Source organism: Urocitellus parryii, chromosome 3 (assembly GCF_045843805.1).
Source record: "Urocitellus parryii isolate mUroPar1 chromosome 3, mUroPar1.hap1, whole genome shotgun sequence".
In the NCBI taxonomy this organism is placed as follows: Eukaryota; Metazoa; Chordata; class Mammalia; order Rodentia; family Sciuridae; genus Urocitellus; species Urocitellus parryii.
In genome coordinates, this window is record NC_135533.1 from 61,998,744 (window position 1) to 62,017,637 (window position 18,894).

The window sequence follows — 18,894 nt, forward strand, 5'->3', positions numbered from 1 at the left end:
ATATTAAGGAAATCTGTGAAAAATGAGTCTTGTGCTTCTAATGCGATTTTCAAACATATGTTTGTCTGATATTCAAGTCAAGTTTAGTCACTTTGGGATTCTGTATATAATACTTTCCCATAAGACATGAATTCAGTTAAATCCTATTAAAAACAAAGTATATCTGTCTCATCTTGGGTTTTATATATAATCTATTTTCATGAATCATTGGTATTATAAAAAAGAAATAGTAATGCCTTTGTATATTTCAAATGAAAGAATATACTAGTTTTATGACTATTTTTTCATCTACTTATTAAAGCTAATATTTTTGAAAGTTTATTATGTGATAGACATAGAAATAATCATCTTATATATGTTATCATTTTTATGTCCCAGGAGGTTTGATCTTTATGACTGATATTTATTGGACACTTACTAAATGTTATGTAGTCATTTTACAGGAATCCATTCAATTTTTTATACCAATTTAGTCCCTTTTAGGATAATAAAACTTGGAAGACATTTTTAAATTAAAATTTTATTTTAATTTCAATTTTTTTGTGTGATTGTAGATGGACAGAATGCCTTTACTTGTTTATTTTTATATGCTGCTAAGGATTGAACCCAGTGCCTCACACGTGCTAAGCAAGTGCTCTGCCACTGAGCTACATACAGCCCCAGCCCCAATGATTTTTAATTAATTTGGCCTGAGATCATACAAGTAGAAACTATAAAATTGATCTTCAAACACATTTATATCGAATATTGAAAACTATATTCTTAGCCAATTTATAATTTGTATTTGGGTGAGAATACATAGCTGCTATTATAATAGTTATTAGTATTTATCTGAATTTTTATGGCTTTTGTAAGTGCTATTTATATTTACACAAGATTTAATCCTTAGATGTGGGCTACTTTAACTCTCAAAAATATGATCTGAATCTTAGTACCCCATTTTAGAAACTATGAAATTGAGTCACAGACTGATGAAGTGTTCTGGCTTAATAAGTAACTGAACTGGGACTTGAACCAAGGCCACTCTTAACCATCCAGTTTTACTCTACCCATGGAACAGAATCCTACACTGATACTCACTATGCCTCCCAACCCTTCCCACACAAGAACAAAAAATGAAAAACAAATTGGTTGAGTTAATGATTGGAAATCATTATCTAGGTGCTGTGCATTTCCACAGTGCTGCCTTAGCTTCTGTCTACATTATTTCTGACCTAGAACACTGTATCAATTCCATACAGCAAATATTTACTCAATTCATTCTATGCAAGACACTGAATATGGGGCTAGCAACAGTGGAATGAAAGACCCACTTCCTGCTTTCAAAGAAAGCAGGCCATAATACATCAGGCTGTTATAGATACTATAATAGGGCTACAATTTTTAAAATTAACTTCAGAAGAAACAAATAGGTTTTGCTGAACTGGGTATAAAGATTTGAGTACAGATGTCATTTGAGCGAATAAGCTAGAGATTTTGATGCGAAAAAATATAAAGAAAGAATATTATAACAGAAAACAGAGCATGAACAGAAAAAAAAAAAAAGCATGAAATGTTGGATTTACCTAAAAGGGCTAAGAGGAAAGAGTCAATTTAAGTATGTGGTTCTCAGAACCATCTGACCTGGGATCAAATCCTGGCTTCATCTTTTACTTGCTTTCAGAACTTAAAGCAGTTGATTAGCCTTTCTGAAGGCTAATAAAAGTGGCAAGCTTAATCTTTTCCTGTGAGCAATGTATTAACAAAGCAGTTGAACTAATGTCTGGCATATAATTATACATAATTGTCAGGTATTGGTTTGTTTCATTTGCATTTTTTTTTTACTTGTCTATATAAACTATGGGAAGTGGATGAGACATTTGTCCTGCACAGAGCTAATACAGGTTCAGGCCATAGTGGAAATGTGTGACAGATTTGGGAAATGAATAAAGCCTTAGAGAGTTTAGCAGAAGCCTGAAAATGTAAGGTGGTGGTAAAGCACTTGCCTAGCATACTCAAGGCCTTGGATTTAATTTCATGCACCTCAGAAACAGACAAACAAACAAAAAAAATGGAAATAAACACCATAAATATTGCTTTCTTTTCATTGTTTATTATCTTTCTTGGTGGAAAGCTAATGAAAAGTAAGGCAGCTAACATTATAAAAATATCAGGCCAACTTTATTTTATATACACATGTATATTTTCTTATATACATGGATATAAGAAAATTCTGGGTGAATATTCCCTATATTGTCAGGAATAACTGTGTTTCATTAGTGTAATTTACCTTCACAGTGATATAGTATTTCTGTGTGCTACGTTCTATTCTAAGCTCTGTATAAATATTAGCTCATTAATCATCCTATCCAAATAAGATAGTCACTATGAAGTTAGCACATTTTACAGATAAGGAAACCAAGACACAGAGAGGTTAATTCTGCAAGGTTAAAAAATAAACAAGAGATGGTCTATTTTATGTTACTTTTTAAGTGTTTTTCTAGGCTTTCAAAGATTTCTATATTGAATACATATTAGCTTACTAATATAAAAAATAGATGTTTTAAAAAGCAAAATATTGATTCTTCATGGTCCATACTATGCAATTAAAAAAAAAGATCTTATATATTTTTCTTCTGAGTTTACACCTTTTTGGTCTGGGGAATAAATCAATGAATTTTGACAATGTTATTCCCAAAGAAAATGTGCTTCCCAGCAATTTAGTATCGTCTGCTCATAGTCATAAGAAAATAGTATCATACAATTAATAAACCAAGTTTGACACTGTATGCACATAATGTATATATACATAAATGAATATAATTCTGCTTAATTTTTCAGTGATCTCCTACAGTATTTACTTAGTTCGTTCATTAAACCCTAGGACAGTGAATATGTTTGACAGATGTGCTATTGTTTAAGCTCAAGTTCTTTAAAGTATGAGTAAAATGTTAACATTTAGAAATAAATGGAGTATGGAAGAATGTGACTCCTTTTAGGCTATGGGATGAATATAGTTTGTTCCCAGCACCCTCCCCCAAATTTATATTTTTAACGCTCAAAGTCAGATGTTAATGGTATCAAGAGATGAAAACTTAATCTGACTATTGTGGGGTTTTTGCAAAGTGATACAGTTCAGAGAAGGTCATTATGCTGGAGACCACATGATTAAAACCTGGTAGCTTTATAAGGTTTTTATGTCTGTGGGACAGAGACCACACATGCATACTACATCTGTGTGCTCCTTGTTTCTTGCCATGTACTGCCGCATGCCACTTCCAAATTCTGCCACCAAGAAGGCCATCATCAGAACTAAGACAAGTCTAGCATTGTGCCCTTAAGCCTCAAAAACTACAAGCTAAATAAATCTCTCCCTCATAAAGTTAACGTCTGTCGGGTATTTAATTATAGTGATGAAAAGCTGACTAATATACACGTGAAGTGAAATACATGGAAAGTAGTTTATACTATTTTTAGCTGAGGCAAAAATTTGCTATATTTCCACTGTGATAATTAGTCTTCTTTTTAAACTTTAGTTAGTATAGAATTATAATATTTATTACCTGATTTCAAATTAATTATATTTTCTTCTGATAATAAAGTATTATTTTTTTCATAACTTCAATTAAAATTGGATACAATCTAAAAAGTCTGAAGGATTAAGGGATGCTTGATTCTATTTTATTTTTTCTTTAAATTGTTACAATAATATGGCTTTTATTTGTCACTTAGTGGAAGACTAATATATCTAAAAGTTTTGCTTACTTAGTAGATAATTAATACATCTAAAAGCAGAAAAATTACTTTATAAAAAAAACTTAGTCCTAAAATATGTGCTTAATGAATTTGGTACAAACAATATTTATTTTTTTAATAAAATTTTTAGTTATAGATGGACACGATGTCTTTATTTTATTTATTTAATTTTGCGTTGCTGTTGCTGAGGATTGGACCCAGTGCCTCATGCGTGCAAGGCAAGCACTCTACCACTGAGCCACAACCCCAGCCCCTGGTACAAATTTTATTAATTTAAAAGCATTCATTAACTCATTATCCAGTATGTCTTATCCCTACTCCCTGAAAATCACTTGGAAGAGATTCCCATGCTTAACTGCTTCATCTCCATTTATTCACAGCTTGTTTAACTTTGGAGAAGTGCTTAGATACAGATCCGAGCACCAGGAATGATGACATTGGCCCTACAGTATTTCTGATCATTGAGGGGAGACTTAAAATTAAAAATGTAGTAGAATTAGTTCTAGAGAGTTCCGTGGGCACATGGGCTGGGCCTCTTGCCCAGTTCTGGTGGTAAGAGAAGGCTCTCCAGAGAAGAGACATGCACACTATGTTTTGAAAGGATGAGTAGATATGTACCAGGCTGAAAAGATAGGAAAAGATACTTGAAGGACAGGTGATTCATGCATGCATGTACCCAAGGTGGGGAAAAGTTTACAAAGATCTAACATGATTGCCCTCAAATCTATCAAAGCTTTCCAAAATAACCATGCTGCACTGTATTTTTCTTTGTCATCTGTGAGTAACCTTATCATTTACCCCTTTCTCTGGGGTGGGGCACCTTATTCACCTCTAGTATCTTCATAATAACTGATGTGTGCAAATTAAAATATTCAATTCCTGTGTTTTAAAAAAATGAAATAGTAGATTATTAAATGATACATATTCCATTAGTGATGTTATCCTTAAATATTTGGCTTCATGGAAAAGTGTACTAAAAATAGATTGTTCTATACAATGTTCAAAGATTTATTTTTCATTATTTTTCTACCACTACTTTTTTTTTCTTATTTTGGTGGCTCATTTAAAGGCGACTTTGTAGGTCTTTCACATATGAAAGGAGATGGATTTGTTAGACTTCCTCTTTTACACAGAACATGTATTTTAATGAATTTGTTTAACTATATTTTATAATACTTCAACAATGTTATGTTTCCAGCTGAGACTTTAAAAAGTGCTCTCTACTAGTATGGTAACTAGTGATATGAAAGAATTTAAAGATATCCATTAATGATACTATAGCAAAAAAAAAAAAACCTATGGAAGAATGCAAATATGTATTGAAAATTATACCTGATAACTTTTAATTATACTAAGGCAAACAATAGAGGGTATCTGTTCTGCCAAAGGAAGTAAGAAATCAAATGATTTGGCTAAGATTCTTTGGAAGGTAAACAGCAATTTTGGGAAACAGAACATACCACATATCTATAGTCTACATACTTTACCTTTGGCAGTTTTTATCAATGGAAAATGTAAATTGTCTTGCAGAAAGGACAATCAAATTCAGCTATATTGTCCAGGACAGTACTTTGGTAAAAGGTAAGACATGATCAGATATACATGCATGGGAAACATCTTTTCATTTTTTCCTCTAGTTTATGGTTCAGGAGATTCCTTGGATAGAAAATGTTTCCCAGCAAATATCTTCTGTCCTCTTTTAAATTCTTCTCATTGGATGAATTATAGAATTGAAAAATTTAGACCCATAATTGACTCAATCCTGGTAAATCTCTCTTGATAAAATTCCTTGTGTACTTGGTGATTTCATTCCAGAGTCTTCCACGACTCCCCATTGAACCAGACATTTTTGGATCTTTATACCTGTGACTGTCTAAAGAGTTAATAGAAGTTGAGTGGCTTTTCTCAACAACTGGCCAAGCCTGACAAAGCTCCAGAACACTCCTTCCTCCACCTCAGAGCATGGATGTCACTCCTACCAGTATGTCTTCCCTGAACTGCAAAATAAGTGCTTATTCAAGACTTTTTGATACTAACTTGGGCTATAATTTGATATGACCTCAGACCAGGAGGTGTGTCTAGTTTTACCCAATCACCATATTTCCATTTCATTCCTTACTTCTCATGTATTTTCATGCTCATTTGATTAAGGTTGACTTCTGCAACAAGATAATAAAGCTAATTAAAGCCAGAATTGTGTTTGGTTTTGCACAAATTATGTCTCCACCAACTGGCACTATGCCAGACACAAAACAGGTGCTCAATCAGCATTCATTCAATAAATAATTGAAGAAAGGAAGGAAGGAATCTCTTCACCAAATTATTTGCAAGAGTGGGCAATTTGGATACTTTGTTCTCGCATGTTATTTTTCATGTTTGAGACCAAAATATAAAATGGCATATGTGCTTGATAAACATTACATGGCTTCTGTACATTAAAGTTTGGCTTCATGTATTTCTTCTATAATTTTCAAGAATAACTTAATGTGTTAATAATAGTCATTAGTAGAAATCAACACAGATGTCTTACTTGACTCTATACTGAACAGCACTTAAAGAAATACAATTTGCACAAGAAACATGATGAATATTTGTTCAATACTACTATCTAGATGATTTTTCTAGTTATTTTGAATCAACCAAGGTACCATTCATCGATGGTGATTTACATCTCTGGAATGTGCCAGCTCACCACTGGTTTATCACCAAGAATCTTTGGAAAAGTGCACATGGTATCTGGGAGCAGCTCCAGATACTTGCATTATCATTACTTCAGCAGCCTGCTGAGAATTCTGTAGTCTGGATCCACTTGGAACAGGGGTTATTATAGAAATCCATCATGAAAAGTGTCTACATGAAATAATAAAAGCAAGGCAGGAAATTTTTACCCAGTCAGGAATTCCAAAACTACATATGGTGTAAGAATTCAAATCTCTTTACATCTACATTTTCAACATGTGTCTAGCCAAGGATTTAAAACTCCAACACCCTTTGTCTCATTTTTGTCTGCTCTCAAAGTGCATGGACCTCAAGACCAAATATTTAAGGTAATGTGCTGCTTTTTTAAAAAAATACTCACTGTAGGATCTTTGCCAGCCATTTTGCACTCTTCAACTTTGATTGCAGATGCTGGCCAGAAAACCTGCTCAGAAAGGAAAATAGGTTGCATAATCTCACTTGGATATATGACAGCTCTATGCAGTTCATTGACTTTTTGCTAACTGATTTCCTTAAGGTATTTTCATATTTTTGCTTTAAGATTCCTTTGTCTTCCATCCTATGAACTCATTTTTATGTTATTATAACAACTCTCTTTCTGTTTCTTTCATCAATTTTTATCTTTAACAAAAGCCACCTAATAATGATACACATTTACTAACTGTATATTAAAATTAGGCCATTATTAACATAAAGGTACACAATCAACACACATTTTGCTCATTTTCAATCATAGCATACTTTTCCAACTACTTATATCACTGTGCATTCACAATATACTATCTTAAGTTTAGTATTATTTTTAGTAAGCCACAGAGCTAACTAGTAGATTTGCTTAAAAGGGCCCCTTCCTCCTTTAACAGATAAAAGAGCTCGGGTAAAATCCAGGAGAGTCTCTGAAATGCTGCACTAGTGTTCTAAGATACTATTGTCTTGTCTGGGGTCAGGACTCACAGTAATAACTGCTTTTTTTTTTTCTTCATTTGTTAGCTTGTTGCTCATTTAACAAGATAAATACAAAATTTTCTTTCCTTTAATTAATCTTCCTTATTTCTTTACTCCAATGAAGTTCAGTTATTTTGTTGTGAGACTAAAGGCCACACTTGTTCAAATAACTATATACCGGATACTGGTGTTCCTTTCAAATCCTGTGTGGATGACATATATCTGATGAGGTGGGTCTTCCTTGAAAATGACCATTTCTTTCATGCTCTGCCCCAAGTGGCTCTTTTTCTCTTTGTACATGTGTGAACACAGGGAGCATTTTTCTCATGTAGCTCCAGGTTTTTGTTTAATAAAATCTATGAATCTAGACAGAGAGAACTGAACTCATACATTTTCAGAGCATGATATAAAAACTGCTTATATATATATATATATATAACATGTGTCCATTGTTTTCTATTATTCTAAAGAAATACATATAATTTTTCATTATATTTGAAATTCTTAAAGGAAACAAAAAAGGCACCCAGAAGGTCAAAATGGCCCTCATGAAAATGACAAACTTACACTCAAGGGTTCTTGACTTATATTGTTAATATTCAAGGAGAGAATGTGGTCTTTGCTGCCCACATAGATCCGGTCCTGATCTTCATCCATTAGAAGTATCCTGTAGTCTAAAGGGTGGTGGGACAGGCTGAAGTACTCAGAGGTCTTGGTGTCCCGGAGTTCTGCAATAGTAAAAAGCTCATGTAAAACTAGAATGTCTTGGCTCTATAATTCTACTATTTCAATGAAAAGTCTTACAAGAATATTTACCAAAAAATGTCAAAGATATGTTTTTCCTCCTACAGTAACCCTTATTTTAAAGTGGAGATATGTTAGTGGACATTTTAAATTATGGCCTTTATGCTGAAGTAAAAACAAAGAAATCAACAATTCAGTGTTAAAGTTTACAGTGATACTATGTGATTCAAATTATGCATGTTTGCAATAATCTCAAGTTTGTTTATGAGTGGATGTCATTGTTCAAAACTTCCCACATAGTTAAAATAGATGAGTCAGAAAAATGTATAGTAGTAGAACAGAAAACAAAACCAACAGCAGTGAGAATGTCTTATTTTCTATAAATGTTTTATTCTAATATGTAATACATTCACCATTTTAGAATCATGTCCTACTCTAAATAATTTGCTTACTTCCTCAACATAATTTTAGTCAGTAGTATATTTTTCTATAAATAATTTGAAAATATATCTATTTTTTCATTATATCTTATTCAAGAGGCAATGATTTTAAATGACAGAATGCCTGTGAATGTATCAAGGGAAAATATGCATTTTTCAAATATCTGAATCTTTATATTTTAAGCATCTCAGTGATCTGTGACTCATGTTCTTGTAACGTCCTTTACATTAAATATGTGCATGAGTAGCTGTTCTTTAAGAACAATGAAGGGATTATGACAATAAAAGCAGTCAATAACCACTGTAGCAGACCCAATTTTGTCTGCAGGCAAAATGTTCCTTTGAACAATTTAAGACTTTTCTACCAAGCAATTTAGAATTTTTGTTGTTGTTGTTCTTTTGACTATGATCTTAAGAGAATGAGAAACTCTAAGAACAAGATTGCTTTTTGAGATTACTGCTCCCATGATGAATGGATTCTAAATTTTTAGGTATAGAATCAAATCAGATTTCTAGAAACTTTGATATGGCTATAGTTTGACAAACCAAAGTGAAAATAAATGACACTAATGCTTATACACATCAAGAACTACATTCTGTGAGATATATATTACATGAGAAGATAGAAAAGTCACAAATTTGGTCTGTTTCCTTGGCAAACCAGTTCAGACTGTCTACCATAATCTCTTCCAGGTAGTTTCAGCCAATGATATCAATGGCTGTGGTGTTCAACTTCCTGTGACATTAAGCAAGTTACCTAACTTCTCTGTTAGGTAACCAATTTTCTTATTTGTAAAAAGTAACAATAACAGTGTCTTGGGAACTTAGAATTCCCATGAAAATCAATGGATAATCAATTCATATTACTGTTATTAGTATTCATGTTAAGTTTGCATCATTTATATAAAAAAGAAGATATTTAGGTAAAATAAATACATGTTTTCAATTTAGCTTTTTTTTAATTTAAGGAAGTCACATCCATGAAATCATTAACACATAATATTAAATATTAATATTAAATATTAAAGCCTAATTCTCAGATAAACAGTTCATATAATAGTAAAAGATGTGATTTTTAATGTGGAAAAATAACTGAGAAAAACTTTTTCAGAAGACTCTTGAAAAGCACAATTACAAGGAGAGACAAGAACAAAACACAGTCAGATATTGATATAGATCTTTGCAAATGAGACTGGGGCTGCTGGGCACAGGAGAGTGTGCTGACCTTCCAGTTTCTGAGCCCCATTAGACATCATGGACAGAATGGTGACACAGCTAACAGGTGTTGCCACTGGACCAGAAACTGGGACAGTTTCTTTATGAGGAGAGCAAAAAAGGTGGTGGGTGGGGATAGATATCAGGCAGGAAAATGGTCGGACCATGGTAGAGCCAAGGTTAAGGCTAATAGGAAAACTTTCCATGAGCCAAATAAATGGTACAGAACTCGGGATCAAAGCAAGTGTCCCTCAAAGGCCAGATTGCCTTAATTCTGTGTAAATTCCCAGTGTTTTACCAAGCTTGTTTTTCATTGAAGGAATGTAATTCACAGTTGTGCAAACATTTTGGGTAGGTTATAGGTTGGGCAGCAGAAGAGATTCGAATTAGTATCTTTTGTATAAATAATTCTCCAGTGAAATAAATAGAATAAAGCAATAAAATGACTTTGAGTTCTTGCCTCTGGGACCCAACTACTGGAAAGGGTCTGAATCCTGGCTTTACCATTTCATTTTGATATGTACTTATATGACTCTCTGAATCCCAGCATTCCCATCTGTAAAGTAAGGATAATAATAAACATGCCTCACTGGGTTACAGGGAGGTTTAAATTGGTAGGGCACATTAAGTGAACCTTAGTTACAGTGATGTTAGTTACACAGGTTACCTATTTGAGATTTTGGGTGAGGCATCCATACTCAACCAACAATGTCAGAACAAGTCTTCACATAAGAGAGGAAAAAGAGAGAATCTACTTGAATTACTTGAGGAGAGTACATTAATAAAATAAGACATTCTTAAGGGAAATAAGTTGAGTATACAGAATCACTTTGTAGTGTGAGTACTGAAAGACTAAGAGAGTTTTAGTTGTCAAGACATGATGCCGATAAACTCCAGATATACTAGAAACAGGAAGGAAGAGTTGCTTCAACAAACACTTAGAATCAAGCATATGAAATGATTTTATAAGAGACTGGGGGGAGATAAAAGAAAGGCACAATTTATCCCAACATTTAGTTTAGATTTATTTTTTTCAAAATATTCTGTTTTCTTTTCTCTTTCTTTTCCTAATCCATACTGAAGTAGAGCCAACAGTGAGTTATTAGCTAGGAAAATAGCCTCAATTGATTTTTGTTTGCAAGTAACAAACAATGGCAGTTTTCTTCTTTACCTGTTTCATTAGAAAATAATCGATATTTTGCATTAATTCAAATACCAGAGGGAGCAATAATCACATCAACTTGAAGACATTTCTGGTGCAAGGATTTTTAATTCATGTTCCTGAGCCATAAAGCATTTTCAGATTTAATTATCTGTATCTCATTTACTGTGTGACAGCTGTTAACCAAGGAAGATTTACTTCAGAAGTGCCCTTGTCATGATAGAAGCCTAGGCTATTTTGTTAAAATGCTATTTAAATTGCTGTTAGTAGCAATGATTAAATTTTGGGACTTGAGGAAATTACGTTTTGTTCTGGTTTTAGAATAGAGAGATGAGTTCAAAGCAATGAGAGTTTTATCTATAAAAAGAATGACCCAAGAATCTATCATTTTGATTCAATGTAGATCCATCTTCTGTAAATGAGTGTTTCAATTACTTGTCCACCATTGTACTAAATGACTGATTTAATGGTGTGGTCCCAGGGAGAGAAAGAAATCACAATTATTAGTTCCTCATCTAAAGAAGTCCAAGAATGGAACTGTCTTACATTTCTTTTAATCTTAATGATGTCATCCTTTTTTACAGCATCAGAGGTACATCTGGTTGTGTTGTTTCTCAGGACATGCTCAACTGATTGAGAAGAGACTTGGCTGAGAGGAAGTCGGATTAGAAAATGCAGCCCCACAAAGGGCAACATAGGTCTCCAAGTTCCTGGGAAAATCTCCTGGGAAATAGTATTAAAAAAAAAATAGAGCATGTTTCTGTCCTGGACTCTGCATTATTGTAGAGCTCCATGATGGAAAATTACTGCAATCCCTTCTATGCCAATGTTTTCTGAGGGAAATTTTACAGCACAATATGCTCACCTAAAGTTCATGTGTCCAAGTAGATTTTGTTTTGTAATGGAAGCCACTGTGAGACTTGAGAATTTAACCCAATATAGAACAATGCATTCCCCAAAATATAAACACTAGCATTGTAAACTTCTGAGTCTACTTAAGTATAGTCAGTGTATTGCTATAGCCATTAAAAATCAAAACAATCAATATACAGTAATATTTTTATCTGTTAATAACACTTCATTCCAGTCACAAAAGAACTAACCTTTGGTTTCTGTTAAGCCAGAGATTTTAATATTCCTGAGGTGACTAAGTGCTTAAGAATCTTATTCATGTACCCTGGAATGTAATCTTATTGAGGCATATTTATAGTGCTCCTTTTTATTATGAATAATATACATTTGTTAGGCTACATAGAAAGGGAGCTCATAAACTCAGAATACATTATTATTGGTCTTTCATAAAATTCCAAAATAGGCAAAAAATCATTTGATTGAAAACCACTTCCCAAAAGTCTCTCATTTAGAAGCATATGCAATAATGAATTATTAATTATATTTAAAGCTCATAATGCACTATTGATTTTTTATTCAACACATATTTATTGAGTTCTTATCACACAAGGCTGGATATTTCGCTCAAGTAGAGGAAACAGCTATGAAGATTTGACCTTGTGACAATTCTAAGTCCTACCTATGTTCTGTTATTTTATTTGGCTACCCCATTGTAGCATCGCCCCATTATAAACTTAACTCTGCTTCAGGCAGAATGCACACTACAGATTTCAAAGTAAATCCTTGGGATACCTTTTACTTAAGAGATAGTGCTACTGACAGGATAATTTCCTCTCCTGAAAGTCTTATCTCAGAAGAATGTTAAGTAGAGTGGGCTCAAATGACCATCCTCTCCCTGAGGCTTAAGGTTTTGCAACTGGGTTAGAAACTGAACTTCACCTGTCCCTCTAGGAAAATTTCTGATAAAGACAAGAGCAGTGAAACTTTACCTGACTGAAACTACAGCTCCTAATTTCTAAAGTAAACAGAGATCAGAAGGCATGTTGTTAAACCACATTTGATCAAAATTAATAAACCCAAGTAACAATATCTATGGGCTCACCAGTAGCAGTTACTGTCTTGGGTGCTTTATATACTTATTTCTTTTAATTGTCATTCAAAGCATCTGCATTAAGTCCTAATATTTTTCTAGTTCCACATACAAAGAAACAAAAATTCAGTGTATTTAAGCAACCTAATAAGGTCACACAGTAAGATCCACCATTCAAAGCAATGTCAGTTCTTAGTCTCTGAACTCCATCAGATCCATTCTTTCTTTTTTAATCAGATGGACAACCTCATTCCTTATTTGTAGAGTTTCTATTGTATTCTTGCCCTGAACATGAGTTTGTCCAATATCCAATAAAGTCCAAGAAATTCCTCAGCCTCTCTAATCTAGACTGCCCATTGGGGAGAGGTGGAAACCACACTGCAAACAACTTGAGAACCATCAAATCCTAGGATGGTTTGCTGAGCAGGGCGCCACTCTACTGTGCTCACCACACCATCCCAGGATGCCCAGGAGGCTGCATGAAACTGGGTCAGGCTTAGTTCACACAGAAGATAAAAGGTTCCGCTTTTCTATATTTCTTGAGAGATGGGCATGATTAGCTGAGTGGAAGCAAAATGCCAGACGCATGAAAGAAGGAATGAGAGACACAATTCAGGGAGCCTGGCCAGAGAAAGGCCATGGCAAACACGGGGTGTATTTCCCAGGCATTGCATCAGAGGGAAGATTAGCCAACATGCAGGAGCCTTTATAAAGACAAAGTCTTGCTCTGGTTTGCCCCAGACAGCCCCAGTTCATGCTTGTTTTCCTGGCATAATAATCAATAGTGCCCCTTTTCATTCTCAAAAGATTCATGGTTTGGATGTTAAGTTATATGGTCACTGTACTCTTAAGTCGCTTCTTCTTAACTGTCTTGAATGACTTTCTATTACTTTTAGGATCAAATCTAAACTTTTAACACAACCTTCAAGACCTGGCCTGATCTGGTTTAAGATGACCTCACTAGAAATGTCAATCATCACTGCTGGCGTATTTTCTTTGTATTCTTGCCCTTCTTTTCATATCTCATAACTTGCTGTGCCCCTTTCTGCCTTGGAGCCTTGCGATGTTATTCCTCTTGCAAGATTTTTCCTCTCTTCTAACTCCTACTCATAACTAGAATAACAGTTTCACTGTAATTTAAATAGGGCTGCTTCATTAAAATGTCCCTGACCCTTTATGTGAATTCTCAGATCTGCTGATATTTATGTATTTATTTTATTTTTTGTGGTTTTTTCTTCTCTGAATGGCTGCCTGGTAGACCATTTGAAACTGGTTCAAAATGCCATGAGCTGGGGATGGGGATGACATTCTATGACTTGCTAAGATCCATTTTGTCTTTTCAGGTTACAAGTGATTCTGAATAAGAGACCAAGCTTTTTCTTTAATAACATTCTACCTTTTTTCCTGCTATATTGAGTTTTAAGATCTTTTAATCTTGGTGAATTAAAGATATGAGCATTAATCAAAAAATGATAAAAAATAAACATAAAATTTTAGAACATAGGTGCTTTTGTGAAAGAATTTATCATGATTAAAAAGTGGGGTGTGAGAGCTGGGGTTATAGTTCAGTGGTAGAGTGCTTGTCTTGTACTCGTGAGGCCCTGGGTTTGATCCTTAGCACTACATAAAAAGAAATAAATAAATAAATAAAAATAAAGATATTTAAAAAAAAACACACATCTTTAAAAAAAGTGAGGTGTGACAATGAAATATTACTCAGCCTTAAAGAAGAATGAAACAATGGCATTTGCTGGTAAATGAATGAAACTAGAGAAAATTATGTGTGCTAAGCAAAATAAGCCAATCCCAAAGAACCAAAGGTTGAATGTTTTCTCTGATATGCTAATTCACAATAAGGTCTGAGTGAAGAATATAGGTAATTTGGACTAGACAGAGGGGAGTAAAGGGAAGCATGGGACACTGGGTAGGAATGATAGTAGAATGACAAGGACATTATTACCCTAAATGCATATATCATTAAATAATCTGTGTAACTCTACATCATTTATATATAACCTGACAAATGAGAAGTTATACTTCACTTATGTATGATGGGTCAAAATGCATTGCACTGTCATATATAACTAATTAGAACAAATTTTTAAAATGTAGAGTATAAGTCTTGGTGTTGGGAGGCACTTTGGGATTAGTTTACAGGGGTTCAAGTTCTATTTTCATCTTTTGCCAGTACTGGACTTTCCCCAATATCCCCATCTACACTACTCCTGTACCTTAAGTCCTTCACCTTCAATTTAAAAAGAAGACATTTTAGTAACCAGAACAATATCTAATTTTCCCTGTAGCAATAAAACTATCTAAAAATATTATTGCTTTTTCACTATTTGCAAATATTATCTGCTATAAGCATCATCCACATATTTTGTTATAGAATATCAATTTAGCTAATGCAATGAATATATCATTTTATAATAAAATGTGGTGTTTAAAAACTTATCTTAGAAATATTGCCACATTAATGCCGCTGTGCATTTTCTGGATAAATGAAGATAAAACAAAACACCCTCATTTTTTATTATCCAACCTAAGACAGATTCCATTTCTGTTGTGTGGTTAAATAAAATAGAGAATCTTAAATTCTAATTTTTCTTCTTTTAAGCTCACTTGGAAAAAAAATAAAAGCAGATTTCAACCACTTTAGATGCCGTTCATGACTCCTTGCTTGGAAAGCAAGGACCACATTCTATCTCAGGGTAGGAAGAATATTAGATTAGGGAACAGTTCAGGTGACAGACTGAAACGACAGGAAGTACCTCTGGAAAGCAGAACTGATCTGAATTTATTGCTAAACCATGGGGAGAAATCATGGATACACTGAGATGTCAGCATCAGTGGTGTTCCTAGGTCAGGAAGGCCTCAGTTTCTGAGTGTCCACTTGAGATGTAAACAAGGGAGATAAACTTGTGGAAGAGAAAGCACTTCATTTGACACCTCCTTTCTAGAGCTCTTGACACCTCTGGGGGAGCAGCTGTGGGGCAAAGTGCTCAGAACAGTGGGTCTAAGGTGGTGAATAAAACATGGAAACATAAGAGAAAGGCAAAATTTTAAAAAGAGTTAAGAGGGTGGGAGTACATAATTACAGTTGAAATTGCTGTCAATGAGTGTACCTCTACTTAATATAATATTATGCTGTTACAATTGTTTATGTAGGAACTTTCAGATATGAAAAACATTTTCTTATGCTGTTAGTTTTCAAAGCAGTCTATATTCAATATGAAAACAATTATGAAAAGTTCATTCTCATAAAATAAAACTGGAGGTCAAATATTGTAAAACACAAATATCAAAGCCCATAAGTAGTGAGACAAAAATTTAAAGACAGGCAATACTTTAGACCAATGGATGTGGTGGGCAGGGATGGAGAAGCAGCATGGTGCTTCATGCTAGCAAAACCTCAGGGAAGAAGGAACACACTAGACCCCATTCTCCACTCCCAGCTCCCAAACTGACCACGGTGGAACCACAGAAGCAAGATTATGACAATAAAATTCAACACTTCTCTGTCACAAAGTATATCTTATATAGAGAGTTTCTAAGCTTTCAATAAAACTTGCTCCTATACCTCTAAGCCTTCCAATGGAACTCCTATCAGAATACTAGAATTACAGCAAGAAGAGTCGGAGATCCCATGCGCTGAGTGAGGTCTCTTGTTCATCTTACTCACATAAATTTCTCTGATCCTTTATGACATGGGTCCCCATGACATCAAGCTTGTGTTTGTATATAATGCAGCAGGCTCTACACAAAATAAGAATGCTTATTGAGGCCTATATTTACACACTCATTCCATAGATGGTACATGAGACAGGGCCTTGGTAAAAAGATGAAAAGTTTTGGTCTCTCACTCCAAGAGGACAGCCTAAATTGGAGATACATAAACCACTGCAGAAGAAGATACCTTCAGAAGTAGGTGGAGCACCGGAAAAGGAAGATGAAGACTTACTGGACATAACCAGGAAATCTTAGAGGGAAGTGCTTGAATTTATCTCCTCATTCCACAAATACTAGTTGAGCCACTGTTAATATTAAACTAAAAATCACAGTAATAAATGCACAAACTATACTAGAAGACAGGATAAATTTTGACAACCAGGGCAGCTGCCTTATATCAGGGGTCAGAAAAAACTGCTGTGAGGAAGTGTGATGTAAATTGTGACCTAAAGGATAAATAATGAGCTAATAAAGACATAAGCATTTTACATAGAGTGGAAGGAGCTTGTTTGGCAACCTGAGGCAGAGGATTCAAAGGATGATCAGAAATTTTTGGAACTGATAAAGAAGCAGATTTGTGTGGGGATTTCTGAGCAGAAGTGAGGAGCCAAACAACATGCAAAACTACGTACACACTTCTTGAATGTCACAGCAACATGAAAAGATGCAAACTCCTTGAATGTCAAACCAAAATGTTTGGATTTTTCCCAAGTCACTTGAGGTGCCAATGAAAAAATTTGAGAAAGTTTAGGACATAATCACATGCAAGTGTTTTTTTTTTTTAAGATCATTCAGCTAATAAAGAGTTCTTGGGAGATTATTTTTGATAAAATATTAAGTGAATTATAGAATAAAAAGTATATATCTAAAGTATAAGATGTCTGCATTAAAACATACATACAAAGAAAGAAGTCCTAGGAAAAAATTCGACTTATTAATATTCTTCTCCATGCTGTGTTCAAATAGAAGTAAGAGTCTGATAACTCTAAGGAATTATTTTGGTGTCCTTATAATTTAAAGAATTATAATTACTCTTTGATCAAGAAACAAGCAGGGCAAACTTTCTTTATGGACCACTGTGATTTACATATTTTCTCAAACAGGAGTCGGGTTGCACTGCAACTAACAAAATGTTGAACTAGGCAAGAGGAAATACAAATTACTAACTGGAAACAATCACATATTGCCAAAAATTCTCTATCTCTAGATTCCCTTGGAATGATGAAAGGCCACCCACAACTTTTAGCAAGACAATTTGGAATTTAGCAGCCCAGCTCCCCCCACAAGCCAAATTCTTGAACTATGTTTCCAATTGATGCATTCTTAACTCCATTTTCATTTGAGCACAGAGAAAATATAATAAACTGTACGCTATAAAATCTCAATTTTTAAGGAGCCAGACTTTATGAACCACAAGATATACAGATGTTTTCCTAAAGAGAGAGAGAGATGTTTTGTCTAAATATTATTTAGCTCAGTGTGACTCATTGTTTAGACAAGTTATTGCATTTGGCTTGAAAACAAGAAACAAGGTTGGAGAACTCTAGAGGACAGTAGAGGCATGTTCCTTTCACTTCAAACACATCCATCAGACATTCAATGCAGAAATCCCCCTGTCTCCTTTTTTCTTGTATCTCTGTCCCCTGACACAGTCTAAAATACAAGGTCAGTGACTCTGCAGCATTCAGCTGCTAGAGAGGAGATTTAAACAGTCCTTGGGAGTGTGCTCCTACATAGTAATGGAGCAATCCTTTGATTCTTTTCAAGAGAAGCATAAAGAATCCAACCATGTTTCCTGCAGCTTTGAAAGCCCTAGGCTCATCATAAACACAATGGCTCTTCAATGTATATGCAAGACTTTTCTCTTTTCTTCCTGCTAGACTGTGAGGCCATTTGTTTTCAGATTTCACGTGATGGTATTTTGTAGTGGCATCACTCAATCTTTCAAGAGAAGATAGTGTTGCACATTTTTGTTTTGTTTTGTTTTTGCTCTGGAAACATAATATTTATCATTCTTGCATGCACTTCAAGGAGAATAGCAGAAAGTGGGACTCAAAGTTTATTTATTTTACCAAATGTGGCCGCCTTCATGAGATAATCATTAGCCATGAATGTCTAAATCTCAGTGTACAAGTAAGATCTTTTGGTGAATATAAGGCACACTTAAGAGAGGAAGTGGCAAACCATAGAAACCAAAAATTTTAATCTGAGTATTAATGATTCTTGGTCTATTTTTAACGTGGAAGTAAATTTATTTCCATGCA

The 18,894-nt window shown here is 34.2% G+C and overlaps 1 protein-coding gene across 2 annotated transcripts in view; it reads right to left on the reverse strand.

The window, feature by feature from the left end:
- Sema3c (semaphorin 3C) overlaps nt 1-18,894 on the reverse strand; it is a 163,824-nt gene that overhangs the window by 70,263 nt on the left and 74,667 nt on the right. For both annotated transcript variants that reach the window (XM_026384948.2, XM_026384949.2), the window contains exons 3-4: nt 7,966-8,126; nt 6,815-6,877 (exon numbers count right to left, since the gene is read on the reverse strand). In XM_026384948.2, the coding sequence (XP_026240733.2) occupies nt 6,815-6,877; nt 7,966-8,126 (224 nt within the window). The remainder of the gene's footprint in view (nt 1-6,814; nt 6,878-7,965; nt 8,127-18,894) is intronic.